The 15,674-nt window shown below is 35.5% G+C and overlaps 1 protein-coding gene and 1 long non-coding RNA gene across 2 annotated transcripts; both read right to left on the reverse strand.

Annotated features, from left to right (window-relative positions):
* Window positions 1-8,199: 8,199 nt before the first annotated feature.
* On the reverse strand, window positions 8,200-14,018 carry LOC108370788 (cleft lip and palate transmembrane protein 1-like protein). Its single transcript, XM_017626199.1, has 2 exons — window positions 13,589-14,018; window positions 8,200-8,217 (listed from the first exon to the last, which is right to left on the reverse strand). The coding sequence occupies exons 1-2, from the start codon at window positions 13,895-13,897 to the stop codon at window positions 8,200-8,202; spliced, it is 327 nt and encodes a 108-aa protein (XP_017481688.1). The 5' UTR covers window positions 13,898-14,018.
* LOC108370789 (uncharacterized) lies at window positions 10,959-12,077 on the reverse strand. Its single transcript, XR_001848675.1, has 3 exons — window positions 12,063-12,077; window positions 11,840-11,905; window positions 10,959-11,783 (listed from the first exon to the last, which is right to left on the reverse strand). It is a non-coding gene; the product is annotated as an uncharacterized LOC108370789 (long non-coding RNA).
* Window positions 14,019-15,674: the final 1,656 nt, after the last annotated feature.

Consider the following 15,674-nt stretch of genomic DNA (forward strand, 5'->3'; position numbering starts at 1 on the left):
TTAATAACATTGTATAAGCTTTAATAAATAAATAAATAAATAAAATCTGGGTCGTTCCGGTTACGCAGACCCGACTGTCGAGGGATCGCAAACGCCGTATTTCAGCTGCCGATTCAAAAACGCACTATCTCAGTACATTTTCAATGTATTTTCGTTTAAAATAGGGCGTTTTTGAACCGAATTCTGATATAAGGCGTTATTCAACCAAATTTTTAGATAGGGTGTTTTTGAACTGGCTGCCGAGATAGGTTGCTCGTCCACTCAACCATCGATATGACATCACAAAGTTTCTATTTTTGGCCTATGTGTGAGTAGGATACTGCGCTTTAGTGGTTTCAACTTAAAGTAAAAATTTTGACTTTAAAAACTAGTTTTGCTTTTAAACGCTCGTTTGCATTGGGCAACGCAAAAGTTCTTATTAGGAGCCGCGAAGCAAGCGGGCATTGGCTAGTAAACAATAATAACCTCGCGAATGGTAGTTGATATTTTGTTTATAAATAGCTTTCAGCAACCACCATGTCAAGGGCCCAAAAACTTACTTTTTTCCGGTAGGTGGACCAGAAACTGATCTATCCGAAAAAATCTTATTTATAATGCGATTTGCTTGAAATTTGGCACGCGATCTTCAAAAGTGACACAACTAAAAAATTTTAATTTTTGAAATTATGCACTAAAAATATACACAGAGCTTTTATTTACCTTTCAGCAAAACCTGGAGAAAGTTTTGTAATAATTTGTTGAAAAACCCTAAGGTAAAGTCCCCTTTCGCCATATGATTAGCATGTGCTAAGAAATAGTTTGTCGCAGTTTCTGACGAACGTGTAATTTAGAGTTGTGTCACCTTTGAAGGTCGATATGTAGGATAATTTTTNCTGGTAACAGAGGAAGAGGAAGGCCTCCTCTGCGTTGGAAAGACCAGGTGGAGAAGGACCTTCACTTGGCATTTCCAATTGGCGTCAGTTGATATGGAAATATTTGAAATCAATCGGATACTCATGGAGAAAAGTTGGGCTATTGGAAAAGGGGGCATGGTGCCTACCAAAACTATTGAAACTTTTACCTATTTGTAAATACATATGTATATAATTCTTCGGTACGTGTGTTTCTGAGTGAACTCCTCCTAAGCTTAGGTTCACAACTTAAAACGGCAGATGGCGCTGCAGTCGAGTTATTACTAAAAATCGTATTTATGATCCGATTTGGCTCATATTCGAGATATATATTGGCAATGGTAGGGCCATTGCTTTTGCAAAAAAAGCCGCAAGGTGGCGCTGGAGTCGAGTTATTTCTAAAAATTGTCAAGTGAAGTAATTCGGAGACACCAGGGATCAAAGTCAAATTACCACTGTTGAATCNCCTGGAGAAAGTTTTGTAATAATTTGTTGAAAAACCCTAAGGTAAAGTCCCCTTTCGCCATATGATTAGCATGTGCTAAGAAATAGTTTGTCGCAGTTTCTGACGAACGTGTAATTTAGAGTTGTGTCACCTTTGAAGGTCGATATGTAGGATAATTTTTTCTGATAGGTGGACCAGGGGTCTTATTTATGGTCCGATTTGCTTGAAATTCGGTACACGTATTATAGATATACATAAAATAGAATTGAATGATTTTTTACGGTTCGAAAGGTGTTTCAAGGCCCCGCCAAGAGTGCGGGCATTGGTTATTTATCTATACTTATTATTAAAGAGAAGTCCCTTCCTTTTATTATAGCTGATCTCGCCAACGACGTACCGTTTTTTTGCAATTTTGAACACCTGCTACACACACACTCTATAAGTCACTCATCATGCCTGTGCTGGTGTATGGCGCGGAGGCATGGGCAATGAAAACATCTGATGAAGCGGCTCTTGGAGTTTTCGAGGGAAAGATTCTGCGAAAGATTTAAGGACCTTTACGCGTTAGCGATGGCGAATACCGTAGACGATTTACGATGAGCTGTATGAGCTCTACAACGATATAGACATAGTGCAGCGAATTAAAATTCAGCGACTCCGCTGGCTTGGCAATGTCGTTCGAATGGACAGAAACCCTCCTGCTCTGGATGTATTAAACGCGGGCCGCGATGCTGGTAACAGAGGAAGAGGAAGGCCTCCTCTGCGTTGGAAAGACCAGGTGGAGAAGGACCTTCACTTGGCATTTCCAATTGGCGTCAGTTGATATGGAAATATTTGAAATCAATCGGATACTCATGGAGAAAAGTTGGGCTATTGGAAAAGGGGGCATGGTGCCTACCAAAACTATTGAAACTTTTACCTATTTGTAAATACATATGTATATAATTCTTCGGTACGTGTGTTTCTGAGTGAACTCCTCCTAAGCTTAGGTTCACAACTTAAAACGGCAGATGGCGCTGCAGTCGAGTTATTACTAAAAATCGTATTTATGATCCGATTTGGCTCATATTCGAGATATATATTGGCAATGGTAGGGCCATTGCTTTTGCAAAAAAAGCCGCAAGGTGGCGCTGGAGTCGAGTTATTTCTAAAAATTGTCAAGTGAAGTAATTCGGAGACACCAGGGATCAAAGTCAAATTACCACTGTTGAATCAACAACTAAACAGAATAAAGACAATTCTTAATGAATGACTACAAATACAATTGTAAGATATTTAAGTCTGAAATAAGTCTAGGTNGTGAAGTGAAGTAATTCGAAGACACCAGGGATCAAAGTCAAATTACCACTGTTGAATCAACAACTAAACAGAATAAAGACAATTCTTAATGAATGACTACAAATACAATTGTAAGATATTTAAGTCTGAAATAAGTCTAGGTATATTGGATTTCTATGAACCAATGATACTCCCCCATTTTGAAATTGCTACTAACTAACCGATCATTGTTGCCGCAAGAACTTCTTCACGGACATAACGCTTTCGTTAGGTTATCCAAAAGCATAAACGGGCGGCAGAGTTGATCCGGATCAGGTCGTTGATTCGAAATTATCTCGGGAATTAACTGCAGTTGATCCGGATTAAGTCCTTAAGCCCCAAACTTTAACTCGGATCAAGGGAATATTCGATGACAACACTGACCGAAACTCAGAGAGCGTAGAATACAGTGAAAGGGCAAAACTAGCATGGACATATACCTTTTCATCGGTAATGCAGTCACCATACTAACTCAAATAAGAATTCAATTGAAATTGAATAAGAACTTATTTGAATTAATACGGTGACTGCATTACCGACGACAAGGTGGATGTCCATGCTAGTTTTGAATTTTCTTCGTGTTCTACGCTCATTTAAATTTTTAGACAGGGTACGAAAATAAACTATATTGTACGTTACTATTTCGTTTCGTTTATTACTTCAACAGTTCGGTACAATACGAAAACAAAACGGCTGAGTTCACCTTGGCGATAGTACACTACAGTAGTTTAGTAGTTACAGACGAAACAACAAACGAAATGAATCGTGCAGAGAAAAATATATGTATGTATCATATATGTAATACTTCTATATTGGCAGTAAGCTAACTTCTCAATGTGTAAGCATCCCGAAATCAAAGCGAGACAGTCTAGTACCGTTTTTGTCAATGTTTTGTGTACTTGAGTGCCGTTTTTGTATATGTGTTGTGTACATGTTTATTTATAAACGTATGTGTTCCTTTTCTTTCGTACATGTTTATTAATATATCTGTTCTGTAGTGTTTTCGGACGGTACTAGCTCTTACTGCCAATATAGGAGTATTACATATATAGTATGTATGTACACATATGCAATAACTAAACACAAAACGAATGGCTGCAATGAATAAAAAAAATAAAAATGTTTTTTAATTGAATTGGATATGAAAATTTATAGAAAAAAATATTTTTCACGTAATTGAAACGTTTGCATACATATAAAACGTACCCTTGGTACAACTGTCACAAACGAAAAGCAAACGTTTCTCGTTGGGGAAAATGACAGTGAATCTTACAATTGGTTTCTGACTACGTAGAAAACTGTACAAAACCACAAATGATATGATGATCGATGAGCAAATGGGAATTGTTTTGTACAGTTTATTTTCGTACTCTGTTTTTAGAGTTTAATTTTACTAAAAAAGTCAAAGACAATTAACTAAAAACAACTTTAAAAAATATAGAATTATAATTGAATGAATAAAAATTAAAATGAATGTTGTACTAGCCGTGGGATTCGAACGAGTTCGCCGGGTCTGCTAGTATATTATAAGAAAAATATTTGCATTATTAAAAAAAACCCTGGAGGACAATGATTTTCCGGGGAAATTAATTGAAAAGCTCATTCGCAACTACTATGTTCGTCCGAACGAAGAAAACCAAAATGATGATTCAAATAAGAAAATTTACAAAACAGCAACTTATGTTCCAGGGTTATCAGAGAGAATAAAGTTTTCTAATCTCTATGATAAAGAGAACATCCAATTAGCGTTTATATACGACAATACTCTGAGAAGTATATCTAGCACATCCAAACTTAAGACAAGGATTTCCGCTCACAAATCGAACGTAAAATTAAGGAATACTTACTCGGACAACAAGACGGCCTTGGCAACCCACTGTAAGGACACGGGATATTACCACGATTTTGATAATGTGAGTGTCTTAGAAGACAAAAATTACCACAAACGCTTTAGAAATGCTCCACATTGTGAACACCCCTCATGATAAAAAGATGAATTTCAAAACAGACACCGAAAACTGTGCACACGTCTACCGCAACATAATACTAAAAGCGCAGTTACCCACGGACGTAAAAACGGAGAACGTGTCAGCTGACACGATCTGTCTTACCAAAGCGCCATGTAAATGAAAACTCAATACCGCAGAATTTTTCTGTAGTTGTAGCNAAAATATTTGAAATTTACTATTGAATAAGGTTTTTGTTGAAAAGTAAGTAGTTTATATTTAGCTAAAATCTATTATAGCACGAAAAATTGTAGTTGAAAGGGTAAGTTTATGAAAAGGCATTGATGAGTGGCAACAGTGTAGTAAGCCACACTGAGGGCTCCAGTAATCGACAAAATTCTGCGTATACAGACTGCGTTTAAATATACGTTCTGCGTTCTCGACTAATTTCAGCTTAAGGCACAACAAATACACGTAATGTTGGTGTCTATAATTCGCCTGTGACAACAATCACAATGCTGGATGATTTGCATACATATGTACGTCGTACTGTTTGCAGTCTAATGCATTGTTGTTTGTATGATATATTGTTTACAATTACTGTTCTTTCACTGGTTTATATTTATATGTTCATTTCGTCTCGTTGTTTGGTTTGTTAAATCTTTTGTTTTTGCACACATTAGTCTACCAGGCGCAGCCGATTATGTAAGTTGTGCTTATATAGTATGTTGATAGTCATTTATGCAATTTTCGTAATAAAGATATTTATTGCCGTCCTGATGATGACTTCAGACTGAAGTCGAAATATAGACGATTTAAAGCAACAAAAACAGATTGTTTTATTTCAACCCGGCCTTGAGCTCAAAAAAATTAATATAATTTTTATTAGTTTAAGATAAAAAAAATGATTTAAAAGGACATTTTCAACACCTATTCGTCCTTGTGCACCAACAAATTTAANTTAATATAATTTTTATTAGTTTAGGATAAAAAAAAATGATTTAAAAGGACATTTTCAACACCTATTCGTCCTTGTGCANTTTTATTAGTTTAAGATAAAAAAAATGATTTAAAAGGACATTTTCAACACCTATTCGTCCTTGTGCACCAACAAATTTAATGTTTTTCAATTCTAAAAACTGGCCATACTGTTATTCTACATCGCACTGAATTTTTTTAATTTGTCACATCCTTGAAGATTCAAAGTCTTTTAAAAAAAGAAACAGACGTCGGAGAGAAAATATAAAAACGCAGTTTTACTATATTTTACTATATATGGGTCGCGAGTTACGAATTTTTCTCTCAAAAATTGCAACATTCTTATAATACCAAAAAAAAACAAAAAAGAAGTGCAATTTCGAAAAACCGTCCAAAGTGTATNAGAAATGCAATTTCGAAAAACCGTCCAAAGTGTATTTTTGTTCTATAATTATCTACAGATTCGCACAATTGTCTTCACTTTCCAGAAAGTCAATGAAAATTCATTGACACAGTTGGCGTGGTTTGACTCACAGGCAAAACGAATCGAGATAGATATAACCAAAAGTATACATAAATGATCAGAATGAAAAAAGAGATCGATTAAGCGGTGACTGTCTGTCCATCCAACCGTCCGTCTGTCCGTCTGTGCACACGATAACTAGAATAAAAATTGAGANCAGGCAAAACGAATCGAGATAGATATAACCAAAAGTATACATAAATGATCAGAATGAAAAAAGAGATCGATTAAGCGGTGACTGTCTGTCCATCCAACCGTCCGTCTGTCCGTCTGTGCACACGATAACTAGAATAAAAATTGAGATATCTTAACGAAACTTGGTATATTTACTTCCTTTCGGCGTAGGACGGATGGTATTGAAACCACGCCTACCTCCCATATGACGGTAGTTTTCAGAAATACAAAAACTGCGACATTTTAGTAACTACTGAAGCTTATTCACTCAAAATTGATGTTTACAATCATTTTTAGGCGAATAATAAGAATATAAAAAATTTTTGGAAAATGGGCGTGTATATCTTGGGAACCGCTCCACCAATTTCTCCCAAACTTGGCACGGTTGTTAGTCTTGGTGCAACATACCAAATGGCTGAAAATTTTTAATATCGGACAATAACCACGCCCACATCCCATATAACGGTAATTTAGAGAAATACGAAATTTTCGATAAATCAGTAAATACCGAAGCTAATTTATTCTAAATTGATGTTTGCAATAATTCTTTAGCACAAAATACGTCTATAAAAAATGGAAAATGGAAATTTGGAAAATGGGCGTGGCACCGCCCACTTACGATCTCATATATCGTCGATGTTTTTGCAAAACCGCCCATCGACTAATTGCAAAACCGCCTATCTTACGGCACTCCAATTTTACAGGAGAGCGAAAAAAAAACAGTTTCTTTTTGAAGGCATTACCTTGATAGGCGGTATTTTTTCTAGCTATTATTTTAAAAACTGTTGTTTTAACAACGATTTTAGGATTTTTATGCCAAAATCTCGATGCCTGGAGTTCAGGGTTACCAAATCTCATGTTTGCCACAACGGCGATTTAGGCGGTTTTGCAACTGGACGATGTGCGGTTTTGCAGAAACATTCACGATATGTATCTCGGTAACCGTTAAAACAATATGTACAAAACTCAGTATAATTATTGTGCTTGCCACATAAAAGAAAACGCCGAAAGTTATTGAAATCGGACTAAAATTACGCCCACTTTTTATATAGCGGAAAATTTCAGAAATGCTTGAAACTTCGATATTTCGAAATTTAAGAACGCTAATTTACACAAAATTGATACTAACCACAATCCCGTGAAAATAAGTAATATTATGGAATTTTGGAAAAGGGTTGTGATACCGCCCACAAATGTTTGAAATAGGGATAAATCCACCCCTGCTTACCATGTAGCGGTAGTTTTCGGAAATGTGGAAAAAACTAGATATATTTGATATTTTCGCCGGGTATCTAATGTTCGGCTCCGCCCGANATATGGGACATTCCAGCACCGAAATGGCTTTTTTGGTTTTTGCACCTCCGACATTTTTCAAAACTTGTTATGTTATACTACCCTTTCAGAGAAGCCTGTACGATTTTTTAATGTTTTTGTCTAGCCGTCGTCGATATATTGACTTATGAAAAAAGTCCTATTTTTTTAAAACCCATAACTTTGGCAAAAATTAGCCAATTGGTATTTTTTTTTAATTGATCTCTTTAAAAATGAAGACCCCGTCACCCGTTCCGCAACTTCCAAGCCAAGTCCAATAATGGTGTAACAATGAGCTCTATCTTTTTCGAATTTTTAAATTAATAAAATTCTGACAAATTTTGTCCAATTCATCTCNAATGTTTTTGTCTAGCCGTCGTCGATATATTGACTTATGAAAAAAGTCCTATTTTTTTAAAACCCATAACTTTGCCAAAAATTAGCCAATTGGTATTTTTTTTTAATTGATCTCTTTAAAAATGAAGACCCCGTCACCCGTTCCGCAACTTCCAAGCCAAGTCCAATAATGGTGTAACAATGAGCTCTATCTTTTTCGAATTTTTAAATTAATAAAATTCTGACAAATTTTGTCCAATTCATCTCAGATAAGTCACATCAAATGCATTTCGTCGCCTGGGTAAAAGATTGTCGTATGTTAATTTCGGCAGGTTGTGGGAAATAGCGATTGAAGTTTGGAATGCAATTTCTCAAAAACGCGAAGATATATTTTCTCCAAAGTCTCTGAAAATGTTACTAGTTCATAAAATTCTTAAATTATTTAATTTTTAACGTTTATTGTTAATTAGTTTTGAGTTTATGAAGGATTTTATTTAGTAAAATTTTGTCGTAAGCGTTATTTGTCCACAATTTGGCAGCCACTTTGTATGAAATACGACAAAATGTGATCAACATTTCTACCAAATTAACGACGCTTTTTACTCAATATCTCGGAAACTAAAGGAGATATCCAAAAATGGAGAACGCCATTTTTAAGATATTGATTAGTTTGATATGACTGCATCACCAACTAAATTTTTACTAAATTATCGAAAAAGTTGTAGTCAATATCTGAAAAAACACCAATCGAAATACCTTATTTCAAAATATACAACTGCAGCTAGAACTAAAAATCGTCAAAATGGCGCTTACGACAATGTTTTACCCAGGCGACGATTTATCAAAATCATAAAAATACCACATTGTAGCGGAAGAAATTATCTACATATTTGCAGAGGTAATTACTACGCTCGACTAATCCTCATCGCGTAATCAATTGTTATCTTCTTCCCTTACGTTTGTTCAAACGCTTGGATACTCGTACATTTCGTATGAGTACGGTGACCACAAATATGTTTTGAAAATGCAGGACAATTTTTCAAAAAATTTACCTACATATTATTGCTTATACATATGTACATATATACATTCCTCGTCATTTAAATAGCGCGCCATTTTTTGCATTTCTTCCACACAAAGTATGCTTGACCATGATGCAATAAAGGTGTTGTACGTTGTGACAGCTCGAAATCGAACTACCTTAGGTCAATATTGTATTTTGTAAGTACAAGAAAAACGGAAAGAAAAAAAGCCTTTTAGTTGAAAAAGTACCAAAATGTATGCCTTCTCAACAGCGTTCCGACTATCTGAATAGGTATATATATAGCTTGGTAGTCTCATAAAGTTTTAGATAACTAAAATAATAAAATTAGGCGNTAAGTACAAGAAAAACGGAAAGAAAAAAAGCCTTTTAGTTGAAAAAGTACCAAAATGTATGCCTTCTCAACAGCGTTCCGACTATCTGAATAGGTATATATATGGCTTGGTAGTCTCATAAAGTTTTAGATAACTAAAATAATAAAATTAGGCGTGTTTTTATTCATAGGAATATGATAATATGCTTAAAATTTTTGAGCTGATGAATACCCAGCCAGAACAGTATAGTAAATAGTGTGCTTATACATATTTATGTAAATTTATGCAAATTAAAATGACATAAAAAAGAAAGCAAGTTTATAAAAACGTGGTAAAAATTAGTACAACGAAGTTCTGGGGTTCAACGATTCTTCAGAGGATGAGAGTTTAGTGAACTGGCCAGGAGTAGTAAATGTTTAAGAGAGTTTAAGTGTAGTCTTTACAATATATTTTTACACAAAATATATTCAAGAAATTTGTCAACAGATTTACTAAAAACTTCCGACTTTCTAAAAAGGCGTTTGTGATCCAAATCTTTTTAAAATATTTCAAAACTATCCACAGTTCTATGATTTGTTCTCAGAGATCGTGCCAACTGAGTATTGGGTTTTTCTTTCACGAGTAAAAGCAGCCTTTCGAGCTTGTGTTTTGTATTCACGACGTTAAAACTGCATGAAATTGATAAAAATTGTTTAAATTAGTGTCTACCCGCCAAAAAGTAAGAAAACAAATGCAAAATCATACATTTTTCACAATTTTCTAACACTTCGCTACACCATCGAAAGCAAAATTCTGTTCGACAGAAAATTCGATACTCAACGAAAATTTCGACACGGTTGCTTAGCTCATAATACGAATTTCACTTTCGATCTTCGATAACCAGCGAAGATCAGCGCATCTGAGTATAGCGGCCAAATTCTTTTCTCAAAATTTTGAATATTCTTCGTTTTTTGGCCTAGTTATATTTGCTTTGTATGGAATTTGCCACAAAATATAGGCCAAAAACGATAAATGTTCAAAATTTGGAGAAAAAAGATTTTTCAGATTTTTGAATCGTGAAAATTTTTTTTCTCGGAGAACACGAATTGATCTAGTAAATCTGAGTATGAGGCATTATTGGTATGGCCAACAGCTATCAAACCTGATATATTCGCACTAAGGTTTTTTTGTGTTCCACAGTGTTATATAAGGGATACTTTGAGGAATCATATAAACAATTATACGTTACATCCAAGTTCGAATCATACAGCAAGCTTTTTGATGTTTTATTTATTTGTTTTTGAAATTAACAATATATTTCAGAAGTTATAATTAATACGTTGTGTTCATTTTAGTAAATCCACTTTGATTTTTAATTGTACAAAATTTATTATATACATACAGTATCGGTCATATCAATAGAAACCCCATTTCAAAGTCATATTATTTCCCTCTCATGTTAATTTATTTCTAAGAATTTGCAATAAAAATAAAGTTCAATTTCTAACAAAACCCATATAAACCCAATTTTAAAACTTCGTAGAAAACTACAAAAAATACAACAAATTTTCACCCAAAATTCACACTTTTTTCTCAGAAGTGTTACAATTTTTTTGAGCACTCAGTTTTATAGCCCCTTCAATTTTAGTCTTATTATATACAAGTTTTAAGTGGCTAAAAATTACCGTTGATTTTTTGGAATCGATATAAAAACAAATCGTGTTTAATCGTCTTTCATATACCGAAAAATGCGACTATATATCGATGGCTGAGTGGAATATCGACCTATCTCGGCAGCCAGGTCGATACGCTCGATATCAGTAAACTTTTCAACGCCCCATTTCAAAATTTGGCTGGAAAACGCCCTATTTTAGAATTTGATTGAAATATGCCCTATCTCAAAACTCGGTTAAAACCACCTATCTCAGCTGGCGATCCAAAAACGCCCTATCTCAGCACATTTTCAAAGTATTTTCATTTGAGATAGGACTTTTTTGAACTGAATAATATTAATAACATACTATATACATATCCAGTTTCAACATAAAAAAAATTATGTACACATCATTCATTGTCTATAAATATCTAAGTCAATATATGTGATATATATGTATGTACATACATCTACATATCGTCGTTTAAAGTACAAAACCGTGTATCAATAAAATGCAAAACCGCGTATCAAGATAATGAAAACCCACGTATGCGAGGTTGCCAATTTTTAGCAGCAAATGTCAGTTACGCGGTTTTGTACTTTAAACGACGGTGTGTATATTAACAGGAGGGCAGCAATCTAATACACGGGTGAAGCAGGAACGCAGCACAGCAGAAGCATACAAACAATTTGCAAATAAATGGCTTTTTAGGTTTTTAACAAACAAAAACCTGGTTTCAACTTACTTCAACCTGTCTAAAGCACAACGCACACACTAATGCAAAGGCGCAACAGGGACGCAACACTACAAAACACGGGCGGAGCAATACACAGGCGGAGCAGGAACGCAGCACAGCAGAAGCGTCCACAAAATCTGCGAATAAATGGTTCATTAGGTTTTGAAATAACAAAGAGCTGGTTCCAACTTACTTAAAAATATCTGCAGGATGATGCACACAATCAAATTCGGCCGCAGCTGCAGTTCACCAGAGAATGCTGCAAATGGAATGGTTCATCAATGAAGTCAAAATAATAGGTTTGGTCCACAAGATACTTGTAGAAAAACTCAAGCAAAGTTCAAACTATCAGCGTATATCAAATCAACTTTAAAACTTACTTGCGGAACGCGTATATGTAACTCGAATTGACATACGTGTATTAGCTCTTAATTACAATACCAGGTCGGCCAGGAAAACACTAAGGAAATGACCTAATAAATGCAAAATTATAATTTTTTTGTAAAATAATTCGGTTTTAGTACAATACTTACCAAATTTCACGCAATTAGAAAACAAATGTCAGCGAATAAGAACAAAACGAACAACGAAAATTGAATCAATGTAGCTTGTTTAGAATTTTTTTCTAATATTTTGGGAAATGTTCAGTGAAATTAGCAAAGAAACAACACAGTTTCTCCTAAGGTAGTTCAAGATGGCGGATTAGAGCGAGAAGTTGCCAACGTATAACACCTTTTGAATAAGAAGCAATAACGATAAGTCAATAATATGGCTGTAAGAAGTTAAAACAGCAATTCTAAAATTAAACCCAAAAAAACCTGAATATGATCCCCTAACTTAACAATAATAATTATGTTCAGACCCGGAAAAAACGCAGAAGAAGTTGAATCATAGAGACCATTTAGTTTACTACCCATTGTTTCGCAAGATCATGGAAGTGATTTTCCTTAAAAGACTACGTTCAATTATAGAAGAGTAAGAAGTCATATCCAATAACCCATTTGGCTGCAAAAAAGGTCACAGTACAATTTAACACGTGAACGTGCCCACCCGTAGACGGAGCCGCAGCAAANAAAGTTGAATCATAGAGACCATTTAGTTTACTACCCATTGCTCGCAAGATCATGGAAGTGATTTTCCTTAAAAGGCTACGTTCAATTATAGAAGAGTAAGAAGTCATATCCAATAACCCATTTGGCTGCAAAAAAGGTCACAGTACAATTTAACACGTGAACGTGCCCACCCGTAGACGGAGCCGCAGCAAACTCTAAATGTTTCAGTCAATGTTTGCAAATGCCCTATATTATTAACGAATTACAAAATTCCTCGCGATATCAAAGTCCCAACTATTGCAGATGAAATCAAGACATGTTGTATCATACAACCATTGACTGGAAACTGACCCAAAACCAAATTTTTTCATGTGATTGAAGAGGAAGTCACCAAATCATCTATTACAGGAAAATAATAGTTGTATCACTGGTTGCACTCCATACATACTTTTAAAGTTGTATCTTACCCAATCGATTCCATGAAGCGCCCGCCTTGGCAGCCGAATCTTGCTCAGAGTTGCGGCTATAAATTTTAAATGTGTGACGCGCGTTACTCTGGCTCAATTGGATATTGCAGTTTATTAAACTTTTACTTATCCAGACTAGACCTCGTCGGTGCCAATATATATCAGGCATATAGAGATCCCCATATGACACCAACGCCCTCTTGGCATGTCCACTCAACCGAACTCAACCAACACCCCTTTCCCTACGGTATGACCCGACCTGATTCTAGGCAGGGTTAAGTAGCCGCTAGCACAACGGCTGTGTTTCAAAATACCTGTAAGTAAAGACTTCCGTTTCGCCGGGTTTTCANTACGGTATGACCCGACCTGATTCTAGGCAGGGTTAAGTAGCCGCTAGAACAACGGCTGTGTGTTTCAAAATACCTGTAAGTAAAGACTTCCGTTTCGCCGGGTTTTCAATGGAACATCAATTTGGAAATCATTTTGAAATGGTTGCATATAGTCCAAGTTTTTGGTGCTAAAGATTGTTGACACCTCAGTTGATATGGGATTGGAGTTAGTGGATGTGAATAGAGCTAATTGCATTCGTGGCTTCTCACTAAGGAACGATGTAAAGCACGGCTGACCGGAGCATTGTAGAGTAGTGAACAACTGCGCCATGACCCACATTGAATGGGCTATGTAAGCCATAAATGCTACGCCCAAAATTGTTGTGATCGATGGAAAGAACATTCTTAGCGTTGATATTGTATCAATTTAAATTATATTTATGGAAAATATCCAGAAAATTTATGGGTTGGTGCAAACAACTTCCCTTGTTTTCACTTATTTTACACTTTGACAAATAGAGGTGTCAAACTATCGATGGTACTATCGATAGTATCGATAGTTTTATTTTTTGCCCCTATCGGTGAGTAGTGATAGTTTTTCTCAAAAAAGGTTAAACTATCGATAGTACTAGTTGACTATGGATAGTTTAAAACCTCTAGCACAGCCGATTTTATTTATAATGCCTCCATGTAGCTGCGCGTCAGTTTTTTAAGTTTGTAAATTTTTTATTATAAGTGATACTTTCATTGTGATTCCTCCTTTAATGGCCGTTTTCTCAAGCAACCTTAAATTGAAAAGCTGCCTTTATATTTAAACGTTGCTTCAAACCAGAGATCAGTTGCGGTGTATCGCATTTTCGAATACACCGCAACGACATTTATTTACTGTACCACTCAAACTCAATAATACTTAGTAACGAAATCTACCGCCACCGCAAGCTCAAATGATGTCGTGTTTGAGTGTTTTGAGCTCGATCAAAGCGTCGTTACTGCATAGTGTGGCACCGAATTTTCATATCGCCTTCGGTTATGCGGTGGTATGAGCGGTCGTTTAAACAACGTAAACATCGCATTACTTGCGGATATGCTTCTTTGAATGCGGTGCACCGCATTATACGAGTCTAAGTGAAATAAAAATGAATTGAATTAAAAGAAAATACATATTACACATTCTGTGTATTTAAATTTGACTAAATGTTCATATTTATTAATTTTTTTGTAACATGCATACATACAAACTCTGTAAGCAACTGTAGCGATAAAATGCGCTGCACAGATACCTACATATGCTCGTATAAAAGTGTGTTTGCATTGTTCAACTTTGCGTTCAACATTTGCGTTCAACTCAGCGCAGGGTTGCACGAAAAAAAAGTTGAATGGCTAAAAATATCAAAATATAAAAAAATATCAAAATATTCGCCATAAAAAGGTGTTTGCATTGTTCAACTTTGCATTCAACTTTTGGTTGAATGGCCTTTCAACGAATCGCTTTCAACAAAGTTGGTCGCCAGCCAACATTTAGCCATTCAACTTTTTTTTCGCGCAACCCTGCGTTGAGTTGAACGCAATTGTTGAACGCAAAGTTGAATAATGCAAACACTGTTTAATGCGGTGTACCGCATTCAGCCAAGCATATCCGGAAATAATGCGATGTTTGCGATGTTTAAACGACCGCGCATACCACCGCATAGCCGAAGTCGACATGAAAATGCGGTGCCATACTATCCAGTAACGACTTGTATGACAGTCACCGCAAACACGAACGCGACAAAAAATGCGATGCACGCAAATATCGCATTGCTTGCGGTATGGCGAATATTCCTTTCACCGCATTGTTTGCGAGTATACTTGAAGTCTCGAAAAAGGCACCGCATGCTAATCACTGCTTCAAACCATAAAGGCTATGCCTGAAGTAACGCATTTCTATTATCGGTGTTTGACGTTTGTATGTTTCTTGGCTGTAAACAAATCAAAAAATTATATTACGAAATTTAAACAAAATATATCATATTTGAAAATTTATAATAAGCAATAATTAAACAAAGCAACAGTGATTTTGTTGACGGCAAATGATAAAGCTGTTTTTGATAGTCTTTTTTATGCTATGAGTCGTAAGCGTAAAGTTTCCATCAGCTCCAGATTTTGAGAAAAACAAGGTCAAAAGTGTCAAAAAATCGCGT

This window comes from Rhagoletis zephyria, unplaced genomic scaffold, assembly GCF_001687245.7.
Source record: "Rhagoletis zephyria isolate East Lansing unplaced genomic scaffold, Rhagoletis_zephyria_1.1 Rzeph_scaffold_04480, whole genome shotgun sequence".
Classification (NCBI taxonomy): domain Eukaryota; kingdom Metazoa; phylum Arthropoda; class Insecta; order Diptera; family Tephritidae; genus Rhagoletis; species Rhagoletis zephyria.

Excerpts from the sequence above, each read along its gene's own strand:
- LOC108370788 (XM_017626199.1), bottom strand. The coding sequence starts at position 13,897 with ATGTTCTTTCCATCGATCACAACAATTTTGGGCGTAGCATTTATGGCT.